We start from the raw sequence: 24,485 nt of genomic DNA, 5'->3' as shown, positions 1-24,485 counted from the left end.
TAATTTTCATATTAATCATGTGTCCATCTTTCTCTGAAATAGGGCCATCATGCTTCATGTCAGAATTTAGCATGTAAGTAAAATTCATAGTGCTTCAAATCTCACTTGAAAATATTTGTGTGGAGAGAACAGAATGAGTGATCTTATTATTACTAACAAAATGAGATTTCCTAAAATGTTCATTTTTAGCCTTGAAATAGGAAAATTAGTATTACGGTATTTATAAAAGCACTGATGACCGCCTCTAGTCCTTGCCCCCCAAATCAACAATACGGTGTTCTTGTTTAAGAGAGCTACTGCACACTGTAATGTACCAATGTTATATATTTCTCATCAATTTTTACAGTTTCCACTGATTAAATATATATTGACTCATAAAGCATTACCATCACATCAATTGTCACCAGATGCAAGCGTATGTCATTTAAGTATTAACTATCATATAAAAATGGCAGCCTAGTTGTTTAGAAGCCATAATCTGGTACCAGCCATTCCCAAATTTCCCTGATGCATTCGCAGTCACTCAGAAAGTGCTATTACCTCTGTGCTAATCTGCAGCCAAAGGACAGAAAAAATCTTTAGTAACTCTTTTCTTTGATTAAATATTCTATATATTTGTGGTAAATAACAGGTTTACCAATGTAGGAGAAAATGTGTTAGTGGCTTAAAATTTTCCATAGTACTAGAAGATGGATGGTGAGGGCAGCTAAATAAGCTAAGCTCAACACAAATATCCATTAAAAATTCAAATGAATATAAATTGCTACTACGTAAAACCTATGTCATCAATATCATCATCTATAAAAATGAGTACCATATTTGCATCACATTATTTCTAGATGCTGTTAGCTCACTCCTTTATCTATGTTTTTTTTCATAAAGGACAATCACTAAATTCCTAGTTACAGCACAGTAACCTCAAGTGGCTCATAGAATCAACTCATAACAAACAAGTCTGAAGACATTTAAAAACTACCTTGCTTTAGAAGTAGAAAAAAATATGAATACATGTTTTGCTAGGAGGAGAAGTGCGTTTTATATGTTAACTATCGTATCAGATGGTGTAGACACTGCCTAGACCATTAAAACCCTCTAGTAACTGATAGGTAATTGCTCATTTGCTGAATGTAGTGGCACAGCAGACAGAAGCTGTGAGAGAAACCATCCTTCCTTGCTAATGTAACATGTAGAACGTGCTGCTACCACAACACTTAATGCTCACAGTACTGAGTCATCTTTAATGCAAACACACATTTTCTGCCTTGCTTCTATGTTTTCCATTATAATGCAACACGAAAACAGTGTACATTGCATTCCATCCCTGTGAGGTTTGCACAAGCAGTTCCAAGTTAGACTAAATATTGTATTGCTCTTATTATAGTGGATAAATATTTCAAAGTTTAGGAATTAAATATTTTATTTTTCAGTATGCTCTCTGCCACTATTATGAACTTTTTATAGCTTCTTCATTCATGGGAAATCTTGAGGGTTTCCTTTTTTAAATGTAAGACTATTATTTGTTTCCCCAAACAGAAGCAGATCAGAGTTAACAAATAAGTTCAATAAATCACTTTATACTTGGTGTTACTAAGAACAGTATGCTTCTTCATATAAAGAGACTTTTCAAGGCATGTATCTTTTATCATAATAAAAGTTTGCTAACAAAAAAATAAATCAAGTAAACATTACATTTTTAAGTATACAGTTTCTCTCCTCATTTTTATAATAGTTAGCATAGGTTTTCTTGGCATACGTCTCTTTACTTAACACAGGTATTTCTCACACTAAATTAAGACAACACATCCAAAGATGAGCATGTCCTGAGCTGTTTGGTTGAAATTTCCCACAAAATAAGAAACCAAGAAGCTGTTTATACATTTGCCTTAAAAGAAGTAGACTAATTATGTTAACTGATTTATTAATATATGAAGTTCTTTGTCCAATTATTAAAACTACAAAGAGACCAGGGAGCAATTTAAATGTCTAATGCACCTCAAAACCTCTTTCTTTAAGGTTAATTATAATTCCAAGCAAAGCTACTCTAGATAGGCCCCTTAGGTTTTATGCAGGTTTAAGTAAAATAATAACAATAACATTACCTCATTGGCCAGCTCCAGGAGCACTGGGGCAGTTCCATTTCTCCCCACTCCATTCAGGTACCTAGACAGACAAAGCCAAGTGGTAATGCAGTGACAAGAAAAGGCCAGCATAGACTTGTCAGCATCCCCTGTGTGTACACGTTTCTCCTGGGCAAATGCCACGCTCAACTCTAGTTAAAGTATGCTACTGTCATAGGAAAAGCATTGAAGGGAAAAGGAAAACAAAAAAAAAACTTACCTCAAAACCACTGGAAACTTACTAACTGAAGTTGGGGGTGCGAGGTATGAGCAGGTTGGGCTCCCTTCCCTTCCATGAAGACAGAAGTGATTTTGAAAAGAACTAGCCCTGTCACCTGGCTTTATCTATACCACAACCACCTTATGCGAAGAAAGTGAGTTTACTCTTATGGTTTGAAAAAAAGCATCCATTGGTTGACACCTTATTAAGAAACAAATGGAGCAGACCTGTCATCGGTGGGTCAGCACACCTTGTCAGGCAATACAAGGCATCATCTTTTATGTCCTGGATTTCTATCATAACCTCCATCCCTCCTCATTCCCTAACCCCACTATAAAAAAAACCTACAAAAAAACCTCCCCAAATCCATCCCAGACATGCAAGCCAGAGTGATTTTTTTTTTAAGCAAAAATCTGAATGTGCCATTCTCCTCAAAACATTTCACAGCCCCACATTAAATCTCAAGATTCAATTATAACCACTTAGTACCTCTTACAAATTTCTTCATAATCTGGTTCCCACCTACTGTCCTCGGCCAGTCTCATCTGTAGTCACTGTTCTGCACTCCAACCCTCAGCTGGAGAACTCGTGATTCAGCTTACATGTAACTTTCTTCAATCCACCACAAGCCAGGAGAAAGTTAGGTGTCCCAAGGTACAATCGATGAGCACCTTGTAAATCTCTCCATCACTTAACACAGCATCATATTGTATCTGCCTAGTTACTTGTCCACCTCAAACCCAACCCCCAATGCAGGGTTGAAAGCCTGATGAGGGTAGAAGAATTGTATTTTATTCCATTTATTATGCCTAAAACAGTTTTTGGCTTAAAATAGGTGATTGCATTATACATACATATATTTTTTCTTTAATAAATGACTGATTAATAACTTTTAAAAGCCATACTGGATAAGAAAAGAGAATTCAATATGGATGTTTTCTCTACAGTATGCCGTTTGAGTGAATAAATTAACAATATCTGTTTGATAGTAAAAATCAAGGTCAACAGATGAGGTCTTCCATGTAACTACCACAAGCAGACACTAAATTATATTATTTCACAAGTATGTTTATGCAGATGTATGATTTTCCTATAAACAAAGTGGAATAAAAGTAAATTATTCAAGGTAGGAAGTCTCAGGATCATTATAACTTCAAAGTAATTCTATTAAGTTCATTTTCCATAAACTGGGGACTTCCTTGAAAAAACTGTTTAGGAATCTAATTGAGAAATAAGCACTTTCAGAAGAAAAGAAAAAAAAAAAAAAAAGGCAAGTGTGGTTTAGAGAAAGGTCCCTGGGAACCAGCTTAGCTCAGAACCTCACATCAACTCACAACATTTCCATTGCACTGATAGGGCTGCTCCGGAAACAACCAATCCGTTCGGTCAAGTCTGACCAACTAATCCTGCATTCAAAGCCACCAAACATGCACATTCATTAAGGGTTCAGACTCTGGGTCAGATTAGTTAAGCCTATACTGATATTAGGGTATCTTCACAACTTTCTACTCAACATTCATTTATCCCACAAATATTTCTGAGAGCTAACTTGTATTGGGCCTGTTCCAGGTTCTGAAGGAGCAGCAGGGAACAAATCTTCCATGGTTCCTGCCATCACAGAGATGATATTGCAGTGGAGACAATGAAAACACAGAAATACATACATAATATAATGATATATTCTACGATAAAATGGAAGCTTAGATGGGTTGGTCGGGAAGCCATCTCCAAGTGACACGTGGGTCGAGGCCCATAAGAAAGCAAGCGGGGAGCCATGGGAGGAAGAACATTCCCAGCAAGACAACAGTAAGCACAAATGTCGGGAATGTGCCCGGGGTGTCTGAGGACCAGGAAAGGCTCTAGTATGACCAGAGCAGAGCTTTGAGAGCTGATAGGAAAAAATGAAAAAGAATAGCTAGACCTCAGACCACTGCCTATGCCAGGGAACTGTTGTTTGGACTCAAAACTCCATGGTTTCACGTAAATGTTGCATTAACCATTAACCAATGGAGTGCCTCTGTTAAGTTTAAAGAACAGGAGATGGTCAAACAATAACCCACTATATCTATATAGAAACATGTTCATACTTAATGCAGTGGAAATTCCTAATTATGAGCTTGTTAAAAGCTGCCTAGTTGCCAAGAAACAAGACCCCAGGGTACGGATGAAACCCGTCTGGGCTCTCTTAGCCGGTGAACAGTAAAGCTCTGAAATGGAACCCCATCCCCCAAGGTCGACTGAGGGGCCTTCAAATGTTGAAAAGGGTAGGCCTGCTTCTGAATATATTTATTCTCCAATTTGTTTCCTAACTATATTCTGTAACACTTCAGAAGTACTGGGGAAAAGAAATTAAGTGAAAATTAATTTGAAGTAAGTTTTCCTTTCTGGGAACTTTAACTGTCTTCTATACCAAGTGACAGATCAGTTTTATTCAAATATTTAGATATGCAATCAAAGGAGCATACTAATTACAGAAAACATTCAGTAAGGACATGATCAGAAATTCCTAATGCTACCCTTCTCTGTATTCTCAAAACATCTTGTGCAAACTTGCAGTGTAGACTTTCCATACATTTACAATGGTTTGTTTCTCTCTCCAATTGGACTGGAAGCATCTTGGGAGAGGCCTACACAAATGAATGCTGAACTTACATCCAACAGATCCTTAGCAAAGGTCTGAATTATAACTGAGATATAAAGATGTGATTATGGATACTACATCAAGGTAACCTGGGCCATCTTCCTAATACCTATTTGTAAATTAAAACTACTTTGCACAGAAGCTATGTGCCATCCTCTAAGCTTTGCCATAGGAGGGCTAAGAAATGTTTATCCTGTGGGTTGAAACCATCCTTAAAAGATCTTCATGGAAAGTCCATTTTATGTTTCTTTGAGTGTGAAAGATTTATTAGCATCTAAGATTAAAATGATATGTACTGATTTAAAATATTTTTTAAAGATTTATTTATTTATTTATTTGAGAGAGAGAGAGCACACATGAGCACGAGGTGGGGGAGGCGGCAGGGGGAGAAGCAGACTCCCCGCTGAGCAGGGAGCCTTATGTGGGGCTGATCCCAGGACCCTGGGATCATGACCTGAGCTGAAGGCAGACGCTTAACCGACTGAGCCACCCAGGCACCCCTGATTTAAAATATTAAAAAGTTATTTGATCTTTATTATTTTATAATAATTATTTTCATAATAATTATAATGGCATAACTTCAAAAAACTACCAAAATTCTGTTCTAAGCTTACAGCTGAATACCATCTTTGTTGATTCTACCTTTAAAATTTCTGGAGCCCATCTCCAAGTATGCAGCTGTTTTTCCACTAAAACAGAGCAGTTGAGGGCAGGTACCATGTCTTATTCACATTTGTATACTTGATTCCAGGCTTGGTAGATGGGACACAGTGAGTGCAAAGTAAGTTGTGATAATTAAACAAAAAAGTAGTTCAAATTTTCAGAAACTATTTTTGTCATGTAATGTCAATAACATATTTGAGCTAGCCTTTTTTCCATGTGAAAATCTGAATGAAATTCAATTGATCTGATTCTCTAAAGCTAATAAAGCTTGCCCTCAAACAGTGTATGTTGGAAGAAGGGAAAAGATGGGAGACAACATTTCTAAACCTTGCTATTGATGGGGATTTGCAAATCTGACCACTTGTGAGTGTGTCTGTGTGTGTGCATACATGCCCCTGTGCAACAGTCTGGATGGCCTAAATAAATTTTACCAAGTATGTTTCCTGTTTGGAAATAAAATGCCATTGATACAGGGGTAAAGAATAGAGTTGTTTTCAAAATGAACACCAAGCTGTATCTGTACATACACAACATGAAGATCAAGTGAGGAAATTTCCTCAATAATTCAAAAGCTCGAGAAAACATTTTCAGCTGATATTTGGATACTTTGAACTTTCAGTTAACCATGATGGAATCACACTGTGGACTATATGGTTTATAAATACAGATTTCGAATTCTGAATTGAGATCATCTTAACACTAGCAAGAATGCAGAGACAAAGGAATTCTCTGACTAGGTGCAATGGCGAAACCATTATAAACTTTCTAGACAGTAATTTGGCAACATATAAAATCTTTAAATGCTCATTATTTGCACCAGTAATTATATACATAGAAATCTTAAAAAACTAATCCAAATTGCAAACACTTATGTACCTAAATGTTTATCAGAGTATTATTTTTATATTACAACATTAGAAACATATATGTTCAACAGTTATAATTCAGTAAATTATGGTACTTTCATATGATGAAATAATGCAATCAATAAAATGTTTACAGAAAGCTTTCTACAAAGTGATGTTGTACACATTTTTCCAAGTACAAAATTCAGGATTCACAATGGTATATATAGTATGACCTCATCTATATAAAAATGGATTGACAAAAGACTACAATGAAAAATACCACAGTGGTTACCTGTGGCTGCCACAATTATGTGCGATCATCCATTCCTTTCTATACCATCACAGGTGTGCTTAATTTCTACAATATGCAAGTATTACTTTTATAAAAGAAAAAGAATTAAAGAAAGTATTAGTATTGTCAAACTGCTTAGATATGTTTTGATATAATACAATTTGCCTTTATTATTATCAGCTGGAAAACAAAACTCTAGAAAGGCCAATTTACCTTAGAGACTACAGGGACATTTAACCAGCACGTTTACAAGAGGCTGTGTGGTCAATCCATCTGAAAGGTAACAACGTGGCCCATCTCCAAGCACAGAGTGCAGGGCAAAAAGCCAGGGAACAGGGTGGTCAAGTAAGAATTTGGTGAGACTGTTTTCTTATTAGACTGTCCATTACAGCCTAACTTCACATTTTTACTTCAAAATTTGTGACTCCTTAAAACAACTGAGATTCTCACATTTAAATAAATTTATAAATATATATAAATATATGTGTATATATTTCTGTAGTCTCATTATTGCTCACCCAAATGTTCATCATTAAGTAACCATATTTACAGGAAAGAATTTTATTTCTGGCTTGACCAACTCAGATAATCCAATAAAGTATGTTCATACCTCAATAATTAAATACACTTTTAAATGAAACTAAATTTTAAAAAGCAGCACCGAGAGGTCTTAGAAATCATCTAAGTAAAATGGCCTTTAAACAACAATGAAAATGACTGTCAGAGGGCAGCCCCATGGCCCGTAAGTGGATCTCCAAATTTCTAGGAAAGGCTCTATTTTCTACTGCTTATGTTACCAAGGCTTTAAAGCCTGGACATAGAACCAAACTTTTATATGATGGCCTAAGATGATCATTTTTATAAACAAAAATGTACTTTTTGACAGGTAAGTAACTTTTCAGTCTTTCTTTGGAGGGTCTGGATTCCAAAGCTGTTGCTGACTTCATAGCACTTTGTGAGCCATTCTTCATTTTTCATGAATGATTTAGGTTATAACTTGCATTCAAATGTTGATGTCACTGAAGAGACTATAAATTTGGAAAAAATCAATTCAAATTCTACAAAGACTTGTTTAGAGGGGAATTCTCCTAGACACAAAAGTGTGTGTGCATATGTGGTGTGTGTATCTTTAACAGACGCTACTACTGAAAACTGAACGCATCTCTTATCATACATGGCACAGTATATAATTTTTTAAAAGGCTAATAACTTCAATAACTTTTATTTTCAATAAACACTTCTCAATTCTTAAAAAACGACTTTCCAGAAACACGATACCGTATTTATTCTAGATACTCATTTCATTCATAAAATTTTTGTGCACAAAAATCATTCATCTAAAATCGGTGGTGTCACTATCGCCACAGAAACGTTGATCTGTCAATCTTAGGTGTAATAATTTAAGAGCATATTTCAGACAGCTTTCCTTTCCAATATGTCCTTGAAATATTTAAGAAACCAACAATTCTAATGCAAACCATTACCATTTACAGTTATAAATTATTCAGTCATATTACAAAGACAGTATCGTTTTTAGAATTTTTTTTAAAAAGCCACTTTATTTTTTTATTTTATTTTATTTTATTATGTTATGTTAATCACCATACATTACATCATTAGTTTTTGATGTAGTGTTCCATGATTCATTGTTTGCATATAACACCCGGTGCTCCATGCAGAACGTGCCCTCTTTAATACCCATCACCAGGCTAGCCCATCCCCCCATCCCCCTCCCCTCTAGAACCCTCAGTTTGTTTCTCAGAGTCGTAGTCTCTCATGGTTCCTCTCCCCCTCCGATTTCCCCCCTTCATTTTTCCCTTCCTACTACCTTCTTCTTTTTGAAAAGCCACTTTAAACCTTCTGTTTTAGAACAGAGGTTGAAAACTATTTATAATAAATTAGGCCGAAATTAAAATATCCCCTGGACACTATGTTGGTGATTTAATACCCAGATTTTCTTTTTAAAATACAAAACCCCATTTAAAATGTGACAGTTGTCTATTATTATCTATCTCCATATGTCCTTACTTGACATGTCCTTTTTTTTCATTTCTAAAATGGCAAACCCAATACCTATGATGCAAGATAGAAGTGAACCAAAATTCAATCTTATTTTCTAATGTATTTTTCAACTTGTTGATCTAAATAAGAAAACTTGATTCGAGAACTTTCATACATATATGTAGATACATGTGTGTATTAACATGCATCTATACAAGATATGCACTTACAATAAGTTTAAAGTAGCCAACTGAGATTTCATAATACTGTAAGGATTTCTTACATAGTATGCATAACACACAATCAAGATAGTCTCACCATATTCTTTAAACACACCATTTGAGAAATTATTAAAAAAATATACCTTAAGTCTTAAGTAAGACTTGTATCACAATGCCCTGAAATGTTATATAGACAATTAATTTAGTAACCTAATTTATTCATAATTATTATTACAATTAATAGGTACTATGATACCCTCTAGTGGGGCAGGCAGGTCATACCTCTGATAATAACTTTCAATCGCTTCTGAAGTATGATGTTTGGCATGTGTTCTTTTAATATGTTTCTGAAACAAAACAAAAAAAGATCTTTATGTTGTGTCACGCATCAGGTTCAAGAACAGAATGACATATCTCTTCATCCCAATATCTAGCACATAGGGCAAGCTGAATAATAGTTTGGGGATTTGAGTGGTGGTAGGTCTTTTTTCCTTCTACTTTATGAATCTATGCATTTTAATCTCTACTGCTTGGCCAGGATGTCTTCAGCCTGTACCACAAGGTACAGTATATATGTAAAAGCCAACAGGGTCATAGTAATTGAATCTAAATAAGTTTGCTTAGGGTTGCAGAGGGCAAAGAAAAACTTGTTCCCTCTTTCAACCTTTGTATTAATTTTCCCTCAATTCAATTCCATCTAAGTCCTCTGCACTCTAGTTTTACAATCCAATTGCCATTTTTAACCAGGAAGAACATTGCTTAAAAACAACTTATTTGAAAACTACAAAAAGTAATTCCATAGAGACTTGCCACTTGACTGACACCTGTCATCTCATGATAAATGACTCCATTTTCTGCCTCTCTTGCCTTCTGCCACTCCAGCAATGGTCATTTATCATCATCTCTGTCAGCAATGGAAAGCGGCACTGACAGTGCAAGTCAGCAAACATTTAGCACATGGAACCACGCAACACAGGGAAATTATTATTGTCAGAATAATAATGGTTTAGCATAATTTATTACAGGTCCACCAAATAAGCAAAGGCTAGATGTTATTAGACAGATGGATGGGTAGGCTTGGCAGGCCTCCACTGAGACGCAGGCGGTGCTTGATGTGGAAAGGAGAACATCCTCCAACCCAATCAGAGAGCTGGCAGTTCAATTACAAAGAAATAAAGGGACATTCATCATTCAATTAGGCACCTGTCAACCCTCACAAAGGAGAAAACTTCTAACCTGGTACTCCTGGGAGAAGATGCTCAGCAGAGTGGCCTGCGATTGACTGGAACAAATAAAAGAAGGACAAAGTTAATTACTGGAGTGCACGGCAAAGAAACAAAAGAGAAAGGAGCTTCAAAGGTAGGCCTGCTGCCCTGTAATCTAACAGAACATGAAAACAAGTGTGGAAAAGTTGTTCCAGATGAACACCTCAAACAAAGGCTTCCTGCTGCTAGGTCAAGGAGACAGAAAAAGGGAAAGGGAAAAATATGGATGGTCTCGGAGCAAACGATCATACAATTTGGACGTTTTTTTAACTTTAGAATGATTATAAATCATGCCTGTAGCGTGCAGTTATGTTAAAACAGACCAAAAGGAAGCAAGGTTTATTTCCATTAGTAAGTGATAAGAGTCAAATCCCATAAACAGTGGAGAACAGGCGGTTCACTCGCTGGCAGCATTCTAAATTTATTTTGTTAGCGGACAGGTATCCTCTTCTGCAGCTATCTCAGAGTCAGGGGGAAAAACTTTGGTCTTCACTAGAAGTAGCACCGAGAGACCACTGGAACGTTCCTACTGACACTAGTGGGCTTTGAAAATAGGAGCTTTCACAGCAGAAAGCCGAGGTCCTAGGGGTACGTCATTCCCAAAGACGGCCATAAGCCTTATGCATCCAAGACTCCACACAATGTCAAACACTTGGCAGTGAAACGACCTGGAAAACACTCTTCCCAAGTGGAAATTTGCCTATCACAATTGTGAACATTTAGAAATGGAACAGAATTTTTTTTTCCTCTAAAAAGCAATCAATATCCTACTGCTACTCTTTTTGATTGCCCTCTGTAGATATATCTACCTTATCATATCTTGAGAACAATTAATTATTTCTGATATATTTTCTACTAAATGCTATCTGAACAAATTACAGTGTTAATAATTCGACTTTTATGGTACACCAAAGCACTATGAATAATTAAAATTTTTCTATGCGTGAATGAAACCTCTTAAGCTCATCACAGGTAATTTGGAGAGTGTGAAATAAAAACAATGACAGCATATTTCTTTACTCGCTGCCACAGTGTTGTCATCTTCTGCATACCATCATAGATTTGGCTTCAAAACCCTTTCCATTCTCATCAGACTACAAAAAAATAGGTTAAAAAACACAAACACTGTAAATGTTTAGCAAGGAAAACCGATCGTTACTAAAGAATTGCTTCAATAACTCAAAAGCACTGAGATTGAATAAAAATTATAAAAAAAATTATAAACTCGCTATAGTCCAATTTTTTCAGTTTCCCTTTAAAAATGGAAACCACCTTTGAAAAAGCCAATTTTACACATAAAATCTTCCTATTATTCCTGGCTTGCCTGAACTTCATATGAAATCACATACCCTAGTAGGGTTTCTGACAAACAGCTTCTGAAAAAAAAAAAAATGGCAAAATTAAGCCCAGATCCTTACAAACTACTGAATAAGTCAATACATTAGATATTTATGTGCAATAAATAGACCCCCTCCTCATTGTACAGCAAAACATATTTAGGTTAGTTATTTAATGATGGACAAAATGTTGGTCTCTAAGGGTCAGAAAATATGATGGCAATAAATGTGCTTGTAATTGGCAAGTTGGGGACCAATGACTAAGGAGGAGGAAACGAAACTGTGAATAAAACAAAAATGTAACTGTGGACACCCAGAATGGGAAGACTAAGAGACAGCTGGAGAAATAAGTTTAGGAATAAACAGTTTCAGAATAAGAAGTTGGTCAGGAGTTGAAGGTACTGTAAAAACAGAAGATGAGATAATGTCTTTAGCCAGGAAACTACCTTTAAACTGCTTAGAATTCAATTCAGCAGAAACTGTGGACAGGGACTATGAAGTAACCCATTTTCTCAGTGGCCAATGGGGTTAGAGAGAAGATTCCAGGAGGAGGTAAAACTGGCCTAGACATAAAGAGAGCAAATGACATACTTAGCACAGTAAAAAGGATAGACAGACCTGGGTCCAAAATGCTTTGGGTTTGGTTGACTAGACAAAGCTGTAGAGAGCTGAATGACCTCTGCCAGGTTATTTGCCAACCAAGCTCTGTTCGTGTATGTGCTAAGCTTACAGAAGAGTGTTCTGAACATGACTCATACCTTAAAGAGCAGGAAAGTATTAGTGCAACCAAGACATTGACTCCAGTGTATATCATTTGTTACTTTCCTCCGGAGTGTTAATTCTGAGAAGATATTCCAAAGGGAAAGAGGCAAGAGGAGGTTAGAGCAATCACAATCTTCAAGGGTACAGCTCTGAAGAGCTTACCATGTCTGCCCTTCCCCCACTGCAACCTCCCAGTGTTTGATTTGATTGGCAAAGAGTGCAGAAGTTTTGGTATAAATTCAACAATCACCAGGTTCACAGGAATATGGTTTTCAGCCAAAGAAGAGGGGAGAAAAAGACACTGTGTAACTGAAAAGTCTATCTTGAACACCACAGTCAATCAGTCAGCAGTATTCACTGAGCATCTATACTGTCCCAAGGTCATGGGTAGGGGGAAATATGCCATCAAGATAAAAAAAAAAGAAAAGAAAAGATAAAGTAACCGACTTAGAGGAAACTTTCAATATGTATGTGCAGCCAAAAAACCAAAAATGAGAACACTGTCAAGTACCAACATATTTTTTAGGGATCTAGCAAAGCAAATCACACTCTGCATTCTCACATATTTCAAGACTACACTGGCTTTGGAGCCTACATGTTTCCCTTAGCATTTTTGTGTTTTAGATTTACATGTTCAAAAATAGAGTCACTTATTTTGCACAAATGCCCAAGATATATTATTAAAACCTCTTCAAAAAATCAGTTTGTCTTTTTTCCCATGCTACCCTCCCAGATTACGCACCTCACCCTGTAGCTTTCTGAGAAAAGAAGAGCAAGCCAGTGGACCCCTAGAATGGCTATGTAAAACCTTGTCCAAGTCATATGAACAGCTACACAGAGCCGGAGCCATCATACTGCAACAGTGGATAAGCAAGCATGAGATCAGAGCCAACAAAATGAGGATGGAGGCACAGAAGAGGGAAAGAGCCCAGGGCCTTGAGAACATTGTTGAGATGCTCAAGCAACCATAAATTGAACTGACCACGCTCCATACTTCTTCTGAGTAATAATATATGCTTTTTTTTTTTAACCTTCAAAAAGAAGAAATATACCCACTCCAGTTTCTATGTATTCTGGAAATAGGAGATGTGATGGAGGAGGAGAAAAGGTACTCCATCATGATGGCACATGTATGGGATGCGCTACTTGGAAAGGACTGTCCATTTTTGTCCTTTCTAATTCTCTTCTTAGCTGGCAGCTACTGTATTTGGCTTCCTTAAAATTGTTCCTCTGCCTGTCACTGTGTCACCAAATTGATATACCCAGAGATCATAAATTGGGCGGTGTATATATGATTTTTCCATACAGACTTTAAATATTGATGGAGTACTATTTACTCTCATTTTATATTGCATCCAGGACTCTTCAAATGTCAGGTGTATGAAAAGGCAATATACCAGCTCCCCATTCAATATTTAACTCAACATGTCCCCAAATCTGTCCAGCTAAGATATTCAAGTAACCTGAAGCATATTAGAGAAAATGAACATCAGAGGGTTTCATGAGTGCTGCAGAGACTAAGAGCAGACAGAGCTCAGCACAGTCCTAGTTGCAATTCAACTTTCATATAAGAAGGAAGTCCTCACGTTCCCAGTGGAGACTTAAAAAAAAAATAGAATCTTAAGGAAGAAGATACCACACATTTTATGTTCTTCCTCTTTCAAGTACCCAACCTCTGAAAAAAGACCATAAAAAAGTAAGTACCGTTATTTAATTTCCAAGCTCCTTTTGCTACAGAATCTGGGAAGCTTAAATGTCTACACTTTACTGAGCTCAAAATTCTCTGACCAAAATAAATATTATTTCTGGGATTCAGAAAGCAGTAAACCAATTAAAGGGATATGAAGCAGGATACTCCTACAAAGCAATAGACTTGGAGACCTCATGGTTACAAGGTGCAACCTCTCTAAGTCTGTGAAAGAACACAATGGAACACTGGCTCTTTGTGGTTAATGATTCAGAATACTGGTCAAGGAAGGTGTTCTATGACAGCAATGCATCTACCCTCCCTCACTCCCACCTTCCTACACACCTACACACAAATTTCAAACGGAGAGCCTTTCCCCCCCCCATAAAATCAAAATGAAATTCAATAAGATAGCAAGACTTGGTACAAAAAAAACACCACTAACTTTTTTTTTTTTTTTTCAGGAACATACAATGCAAAATGGAAAGAATCTGGAGAGAGATTACTGATACTCTGATACTGGGGGGTGGGGGAGGAGCAGACAGGAGGAGAAAAATAGTTAAATTCAAGAAATAGAGAAATATTTATGCATTCTACCTACTTCCCCATTTCCTCTCTTCCCAATTTTCAACTTCATATCAAGGTTGCAGACTATATTTTATGCCCAATCATGGCAAATATTCCCATAAATGACTATATACATGGCAGCATTAGGCTTAGCAATAATCAATTATCAAAAAGAAAATTTTGAAAGGCTATAGGTGTTATATATATGAAAAAAGAGTGGTTACTGTCCCAGGCTCTTAACTACTCTTGCTGATAACCTGAAGTCACATATAAAACAGCTCTACAACAAGAGCTAAAATTTATATGGATATTTACTTTGTGCTAGACACTATACTGGGCACTTTGTTTTACCCCCACAACAATCCTCTGAGGTCAGTACTATTATCTTCCTTATTTTAAAGATGTGGAAATGAAGGAAGAGAAGTTAAGTAATACACACAATTGCGTATTTGTAGAGTGGGGAATCAAAATCCAAGTCCAATTCCCAAACCCAAACTCTTCATCTCAGTGCTAGTCTTCCTTTCCTAAAGTTCCCAGAAATCAGTTCTACATGTCATGTGTACTAATAGCCCTGCTTGAGCATTTATATGCTATCACATCACACTCTAGACAACCCTGCAAGGTAGGCACTGTTGCTTTTTTAATAGGAAATTGAAGTCACGGATGTTTTGAGCAAATTCTGTGGCCTTAGACAATATTCCCTTTTTAAAAAAAAAAACAAATTGCAGTTTTCCTTTAGCTACATAAAAATGCTGCTCTTTTTTGTGTTGAAAGATAAAGGAACTATTGACTTCAAGAAACAGGGTAGGATTAAAAAATTGTTGGGTAATTTCCATTATTGCTGCTGCAGCTAAAGTATATTCTGTTAATAACCACACCATTGCCTGAAGTGTCTCTATGTGACTGCATATATGTCTTTTGTTCAAAATGCTATTTACTGCATATAAAGCAGCTTTAAATCCTTCCCTGAACAACACAGTATAAATAACCCAGTCTTGACAACACCCTCTACAGGTGTTAATTTTATTAAATAATATTTAATGAAGGGTTTCCTAGTTATAAAATAGTATATATTCTGTGTAAAGTGCAAAGATGTCCATTGTTAGCATTCTGGCATAGATCCTTCCTGTGTTTTTATTCTGTGTCTGCTGTGAGTGTTTGTGTGTGCGTGTGTCTACGCACACACATAAACATTTTAAAAACTAAGTTTTTAACATACTTTTTTGTCACATGCCTTCATTATGTAAGATATTAACATTTATCTACACCATTACATACTACTCTTTTTAAACTATTTTTATTGTGAGACACAATAAGAAAAAAAAAACAGAACAAACGTACAGCCAATGAATATATGAAAAACGAAACCACACAGAGCCATTAGGTAAACAAACAGAACACTGCTAGCACCCCCAAAAGCACCCTACTTGATCACCAACCTTTTCCTCTCACAAATGAACCTGATCTTTATGTTCATCTCTTTCTTGCTTTTCTTTATAGTTTTACCACCCAAATAAGTATTGCTAAGTTGTATAGGTGTGCTCTGCTTGTGTGCAAACTTTACATTAATGGAAACACAGTGTGCTCTTCTGTATCTGGCCCCTTCATGGGACAATATGTTTGTGAAAGTTGTCCACGTTATTTAAGTGCAGTTAAATCTTTCTCATTGTTATAGAGTATATTCTACTGTATAAGTATATACCACATTTATCTATTTTATTGTTGATGGATATCTGAACTGTTTTCAGTCTTTTGCTAATGAAAATAATGCTGCAGTGAACAATCTTGTATACCTTTCGGTGCACATGTGCACACATTTCTAATGAATATAAATGTAGGAGTGAAATTTTGGGTCATCTGACATGCACATCTCTAGCATCAGTAGATGTCAAACAATTTTTCAAAGTGTTTGTAACAATTTTAAACTCCCACCAACTTTAAAGGAAAGTCCCCATTGCTGATCATCCTTGTCTCATAGCTTAGTACTTAGTCCATTGCTTGCTTTTTCATTTTCTTTATGGTATCTTTTGAAGTGCAGAAGCTTTTCATTTTGATGAAACCCAATTCATCAATTCTTTAATTTGATTATTCACACTTTCCGTGCATCTCTTCTAAGAAATCTTTGCCTACCTACAGTCATGAAGATATTCTCATATATTTTCTTTTAGAGGCTTAGTAATGTTAGCTCTTACACTGAGGCCTATGATGTATCTTGGATTAAATCTGTACATTGATAGGAGATAAGGGTTGCAGTTTGTTTTTGTTATTTTCATACGAATATGTAATTGACCACATACCATATGCCCACTGAATTATCACTACTGCCTTTGAGGAAACCAAATATCTGAAGGCTTATTTTGGGACTTTCTAATCTGTTCCATTGATTGATATATTTATCTTTACACAGATACCACATTGTTTTGATTATTGTAGCTAAACAATGTATATTTAATGTAATTACTGATATATTCAGGATTAAATCAATCATCTTACTAAATGCTAACTGTTTTACCCACTTTACATTCCCTTTCTCTCCTTTCTTGTCTTAGTTTCAATTGTTTTAATACTTATTCTTCATTATTTGAACACTGGCAATTTGGAAGTTGTACATTCTTTACAAGTTATACTATTCATTTAATGATTGTCCTACATAATCACATGCCTCCTCAAATGATCATAATTTATTATTAATTAGTGTTAACTGTTGCATGGAAAACACAGAAACTTCTCAACACTATCTACAGTTCTTCCCTCCTGCAATTAAGATACTATGGGCATTGTTTTAATTCTGCATATATCTTTTTTTTTAATTTAATTTTATTATGTTATGTTAATCACCATACATTACATCATAGTTTTTGATGTAGTGTTCCATGATTCATTGTTTGCGTATAACACCCAGTGATCCATTCAATATGTGCCTATATCTTAAAGTCACAAGGCATTGCTATTGCTTTATATAGTCTCTGTTCATTCAGATATACCAACATATGTACCATATCACTGCCCTTCCTTCCTTCTCCTCTCTTGCATCTGGAATAACTTTCTTTTAATAAATCCATCAGTACAGATGTGTAGGTGATGTCAAATCTTGGTTCTTTCAATGATAATGTGTCTTATTTCTCTACCTAGTTTCAGGATTTTTTTTTATCTTTAGTTTTTCGGATTTTTAACTATAGTATTTATTTCCCTTTTTGCTTAGAAACTGTTGGACTTCTTAAATATGTGGGTGGGTATCATTCATCATTTTGGGAATATTCTTCATCATTATGTCTTCAAACATTGCTTTAGCACTCTCTCTTCTCCTGAGACTCCAAATAAGTGTACTGAGCCCCCCTTACTATATCCTCCATCTCTTACTCTCTTCATATGTTCCACCTTTTTGTTATTCTTTGTTATTCTGTATTACATTCTGGGTATTTTCTTCTGTTCTATCTTCCAGTTCACTAATCCTCTCTTCAATAATGTCTAATTTACTGTTAAATCCATCCAAATTCAATTTTTGTATTTTCCACTTGTAGATTTTCTATTGGATTATTTTTCAAAAAATTCCCCGTAACGTGCTTCAATCTTCTTTTTTAACTCCTTGAATAAAGCACAATTATAAAAATTCTGTTAATATTCCAATAAGTACAGACCCTTTAAGTCTACTTCTACAGCTTCTACTAGCTTTCATTCATGTCACATGTCTACTTATGTGACTGAGTATCTCTCACTATATGTCATTCTACTTGAAAAACTGCTTTATAAATAATTTGAAGACTAAAATGTTATCTTTCTCCAGAGATAATTCTGATTTGATTCTGGGAGCACTAGAAGTCTAGAATCAGCTTAGTCCAATTTTGGGTATTAATTTTGGAGGCCAATGAGGTGAACCTCAAGCTGACATGTAGAGCTGTCTTACTTTCAGCTCACATTTACTCCTAGGGTATGGCCCTTCAGGGTCCTATCTCAAAGCTTGGGACATTTACATGAGCACCCACCTTTGCCAGCCCTTGATCCCGAAACCTTGTCTTCTAGCCCTATAAAGCTGTCAAAAGTTCTGCTCAGGACTTGACTATATCCTGTAAAAAGGTGATTAAATTAGAATTCAATGATTAAAAAGTTCCCAAAAGCCCTTATTTTCAGAAATTAAAAAAATGCATTTCAAACTAACTCATAGATTAAAGAAGAAATGATGGAAATAACAAAAATACATAAAATTGAGCAATGACAGTGGTAATATCAATAGCTGTGAGAAATTTATTGCACAGATTAGATATTAGGGAGAAAAGAGAAAGAGACTGATTTTATTCTAGGAGATTCTAACAAACTGAAGATCCTAGCAAACAAAATAAAAAAGGAAAAGAAATGTAATAAGAGAATCAAGAAGGAAGAACTGAAGAGGAGTCAGATAAATTGATCTTTAAGATTCTTTTCTGCTCTAAATCTGCCCTATTTCAAATGTTCCAATTTAGAGTCTAAAGTATCTAGATTTCTTTCCTTTCTAATTAAATTTAAGTATTAACTTTTTAGAAAGAGCTATAACATAAATCAGATAAAGAATAAGAAGCCTGGGTGACAAACACTCAATTTCGTGTGCAAAACCAAAAGTCTGGTCATTTTTCTCTAAAGCAATCCCAATAACTTCAACACAATATATAAATAATAGATACATTTATAAGAGGTGTTTATCAATTATTCCTACAACGATTTCTTCTGTTTTTTTTCCTTGTTTAATAAATGAGATTAAGTTACATTATAAGAAATGCTCAAATTAAGTTTGTGGTAATTTTATTATGATTGGAGAGAGAGAGAGAGAGAGAACAGATAATGATAGATGAATAATAGCCTGTATGTAGATATTTATAATCTTTCCCTTATTGGTTAAAATTCAACTTACTTCCAACTCTACATAGAGTATTAGCTAGTATATCTTTCATCACTTTCTTCATTTATTTCCAAGCATGCTCTTGTCTTCATGAGCCACAACCTGCCTACCTTTCAAACTACTGTCCATCACTGATTCTCTTCATGACCTAATGTCTTTATCTAGAAACCCTTTAATTCCATAAATTCTATTCAGCCTCCTCCCCACAGCAATCTCACTTCTGCCCTCACTCCTTAACTAAAACAAAGGTCACAGAGACTTCCTTACCACTAAACCCCAAAGACATATTTCTCACCCTAGCTGACCTCATGGCAACATTTTGCACTTACTATCCCTCTTTTCTTAAAAATCTTTCCTCCCATGAATTCCAGGCACTATTTTCTAATAACTTTCCTCCTACCCAGCATTCCAGGGCACTATTTTCTAATAATTTTCCTCCTACCCTGCTAACCACCTATCTTTCTCTCTTCCAATGGCTGCACATCCTCTTCCCTGCAGTTTCCCAGGGACATCTCTTCAACCCTCTTCTTTTTTCACCCTACATGCTCATGCAGGTGAAAGCACAATCCAGCTGTGTTCCCAGTAACTACTTCCATAACTCCCAAGTATATTATTTCCAGCCTCCATCTCTACTCAGAATCAGTCTCAATTTTATAGCTCCTTTTGGGACTTTTCACCTCTTTGGCTAAAAGTATCTTAAAATTAAATTTACCACCACCCCCTTTCCCCAAAATGAGTTTCAGACCCAACTTCCCTTAAATCAATTATTTCTATAAACACAGATGCCTGAGCTAGAAATCTATGGATCACTCCAGATTCTCCCATCCCCCTCACCCCTGAAACAATTAAAAAGTCACCAAGTCTTGTTGATTCTATCATCAAGAGTTGTTCACATCTGTCCCTACTCCCCCCAACTGCTAAATTACTTTCTGATTCACTTCCCTTGCTTCAGGTCTCTACGCCCTTTAATCCAACCTCCAATTTACCAACAACGCTTCTAAAATACATCTAATGATGTTACCCTTTGGGCCTGAGAATCCCAGGAGGTGTCAACTATCTATATAATGAAGTTTAAACTCCTCAGCAAAGCACACTTTAGGCCCCTTCTTTCTAGCCTCTCACACTCTTTCCCACCTTCAAACCCCCAAGCAGTTTATAGCTTAATCTCACCACATCACTATAAATTCTTTCTGGAGTCTAGAATGTTCTCTCTTTATTCTACTTGGGAGAACTTTTACTCTTTAGAGTAATAACTGGGCTCAGGATACTCATGTAGAACATATTATCACTATTAAATCAAGTTATTTTAGTAAAAGGAGTATCTCAAGAATTGAGATATCATAGTATTTCTAACCCAACCCTCTCATTTTAGAAATGACAAAAGTAAAGATAATAGAGATGAAATGATTTACTCAATGTTACAGAAAGTGCTATTTTACACCAGGTTCAGGTAAATCAAGGAAAAAATAAGTTGTGCAACAAGCAGGACTTAATGGGAGTAATACTTAGTTTATGTCATTTTAACAGACGGGAATATCACCTATTTTTGTTATTTCAGTAATCATAATGTATCTATGACCAATGTGTATTGGCTAAACCATAAGTACAAATAAAAAAGTAAAATACGTTAGAACATAAGTTATATGACCAGGAGAAACAAAACCCACAAAGTTCCCATTTCTCACCACCAAACGATGAGATGAATGGGAAATCAAAATCATGAAATTTTCCCTCTATGACAGTTCTTTTCTTCTAGCACAAATGTAAAATTTTAAATGTGACCCTACAATATGGAAAGTGATTGTTTTTCCAGGTAATGCGTCATTTCCCCTGATTTAGGACCATTTTTCAGTCCTTCAGAATACTAGTTTTCTCCCATAAATTTCTGGTAGACATCATTATGTATTCCACAATTATTTTTTAAACAATGGGGAGCATCAAAAGCTGTACTGTGAAGGAAGTACCAATAGGAACAATTGTTTTTATTCTGGAAGTGCTTAAAGCCTAATTGTGAAAATAACTTAATATTTCCAAGTCTTAGTTTCATCATCTGTACATAGATTTATGACTTTAGAAACCATTTTCATCTTAAAAGTTCTAGGATTTTTATCAATTCTACAACTTCAAGGTTTAGATTTATTAAATTTCTCTCTGCTTACAGCCCTAAAACTTTTAAGTATAGTTTATCAAAAAACCGTGCCCTAGTCCTAATAATAATTACCTGTAATCATGTTGACACTGGACATTTCTTTGTGGGCCTAACATAACAGGTCTATTCTAGGTCAATAGCTAGAATGATTAAATTGTTTATTAAGACTTCTAAGCATTTAAAGTAATCAGACCACAGGGCGAGAACATGAAGGAAAATAATTAACTCCTTTCATTCACCTGTGATTATAAGGTACTACGTCCCCCAGTAGGTTAAATACTCACCTCTTGGGTCTAATACCACAACTATTTCACTGCTGAAATCCCAGTCTCCTTCAAATTACCTTATTTTTTTGATACAAGACTGAAGACAGATGTTTAATAAAAAGAGCCACCAGAATCTTACCTGAAAAGTTGATTTTATTTTATTTATTTTTTTTTTTTTTAAGATTTTTATTTATTTATTTATTTGACAGAGAGAGACTGTGAGAGAGGGAACACAAGCAGGGGGAGTGGGAGAGGGAGAAGCAGACTTCCTGCGGAGCAAGGAGCCCGATGCGGGGCTTGATCCCAGGACCCTGGGACCATGACCTGAGCTGAAGGCAGATGCTTAACCGACTGAACCACCCAGGCGCCCCGAAAAGTTGATTTTAAAAAATTTGTATTTTTACATGTAAAAATATATGCACATATAATAATATTCAACCTAACAATTATTCAAGTGTTGAAAGAGGGGTGTTTGTTGGTTTTTTTGGTTTGTTTGTTTTTTGTTTTTTAGGAGATCTCTGGCTTGAATTAAATTATCCCAGGAAAAGAGACAAGTAGGCCATGAGGAACTAAAAGGGCCCCCACTTCTTTGTAGCAACTTCAAACTGAATGATTGGTTTGGCTCTTAAGATTTTTTTTTTTTTCAAAAGATTTTATTTATTTATTTTAGAGAGAGAGAGTGAGAAAGAGCATGAGAGGGGAAACGGTCAGAGGGTGAAGCAGACTCCCCATTGAGCAGGGAGCCTGATGTGGGACTCGATCCCGGAACTCCAGGATCATGACCTGAGCCGAAGGCAGTCACTTAACCAACTGAGCCACTCAGGTGCTCTGGCTCTTAAGATTTTTTAACGTGGTGGCTGATGTTGTGGACAACAAAGGTAATCCTTATACTTGAAATGAGTTTAGATTCAGAAGGGCATTTTTCAAAAGGGTTCAAAATACAAAGTGAGATACCAAAAAACAATAGTATCAGTTTTTATTACAGTGACAAAATCACTTTTCTGACAAACAACACTCAGCATGATTCAGTAGGCAATCTATGATATTATTACCATGAATGGGATGAGGTAACTATTACCACTAACCAATAATTGTTATCTTTCTCTACAACCATATCATTTTGGCTTTTCTTCTGCAAAAGCCTTAGACCTAAAATAACACCAAATAACAATGCTATATTTTCCTCAGTAATATCCACTGCTAAAAAGGTTACTGATTCTGATCCACTTCAAATAGTTTTCTTAAAACATCTGCTTATCAAAACCAAATAAATTAATTTTCCTTTCTCAAGTATTTATCTTAAAATAAAAATTTACCAAGTCATTCCGCCAACTCTACATCATCATAAATGAAAGAATGAACATCTTGAGGCTAAAATTCTGTGACCATAAAGCTACTAGTCTATATCTAATTAACATAATTGTTTTTGTAACCTTTCCACGGGGTAAAAAAGTTTAGGATATTGTTTAAAACCATTTAAACATTTTCTTATTCTTTTTCTGTATAGAAGTATGTGTTCTGCACTCTTAATCTTTCTTAATTTAATAGGTCACAGAGACCTTATATAAAATCAGTAAAAATGGGCGCCTGGGTGGCTCAGTTGGTTAAGCGACTGCCTTCGGCTCAGGTCATGATCCTGGAGTCCCTGGATCGAGTCCCGCATCGGGCTCCCTGCTCAGCAAGGAGCCTGCTTCTCCCTCTGACCCTCCCCCCTCTCATGTGCTCTCTCTCTCTCATTCTCTCTGTCTCAAATAAATAAATAAAAAATCTTTAAAAAAAAAAAAAAAATCAGTAAAAATGATTGGCCAAATTCACTTTATAACTGTTATAATTTATAAAAATCACACTATCATCTTTACCACTTTCTTCCTAAATTTTCAGTTATATTAACATAATGGTATTAATAATTTCATACTCTTTCCCTGTTTTTTATTCCCTACTCCCAACCTCCAATTACCAAACTGATACTTTTCATTTAAGAATTTAACCAAAAAAATGCAGGAATTTGCATAAAAGTAACTTCCTGAAAACTTGGTGCTTTTACATAGCCTCACTAGTGATCGTATGAGGTCAAGCAAACTATTTGAAGCTTCAGATGCTATATTTTCCCTACTGCATTAGCTTGAAAAAAAAATGTAGATTTTCAGTCTTCTCTAAAAACATCATAATCATCATGATATGGACTATAATTAGTCCACATCATCATGATATGGACTATAATTAGTCCACAACCACACCACTTTAATAATAAATGCTGAGAATATTAAAACAACAAATGGAATGCCTTAAAATGCATTATGCTCTTCTCTCATTAAACACAAAATTTTAACTCTTAACCACAAGGCTTTTATTCTTAATTCACAATCAAATCCTTTTGGCAGTTAATCTCAGCACTTAATGTCATTTGCTCCAATAAAAACAATTTTAAATGGCTGTAAATGCCTTCCCTACTTCTCTGTGTGTCTTCAGAGAAACTAGAAGATGAACAGAGATGGAGTTAAGCCACTATGACTATGCACAACACAATTATGTTTCCTATACACTAACTTCTGCTAGAATATCCTGTTTGTAACTTCTTC

The 24,485-nt window shown here is 35.6% G+C and overlaps 1 protein-coding gene across 2 annotated transcripts in view; it reads right to left on the bottom strand.

Moving 5' to 3' along the window:
* The window catches only part of CUNH15orf41 (chromosome unknown C15orf41 homolog), a 204,568-nt gene that overhangs the window by 144,054 nt on the left and 36,029 nt on the right, over positions 1 to 24,485 (bottom strand). For both annotated transcript variants that reach the window (XM_032417050.1, XM_032417051.1), the window contains exons 2-4: positions 10,240 to 10,285; positions 9,286 to 9,350; positions 2,100 to 2,160 (exon numbers count right to left, since the gene is read on the bottom strand). In XM_032417050.1, coding sequence (XP_032272941.1) covers positions 2,100 to 2,160; positions 9,286 to 9,350; positions 10,240 to 10,285 — 172 coding nt within the window. The remainder of the gene's footprint in view (positions 1 to 2,099; positions 2,161 to 9,285; positions 9,351 to 10,239; positions 10,286 to 24,485) is intronic.

The sequence above is a fragment of the Phoca vitulina genome, unplaced genomic scaffold (genome assembly GCF_004348235.1).
Source record: "Phoca vitulina isolate PV1807 unplaced genomic scaffold, GSC_HSeal_1.0 scaffold20, whole genome shotgun sequence".
NCBI lineage: Eukaryota > Metazoa > Chordata > Mammalia > Carnivora > Phocidae > Phoca > Phoca vitulina.
The sequence above is the reverse complement of the archived record's forward strand: the minus strand, read 5'-3'. Positions and strand labels throughout refer to the sequence as shown.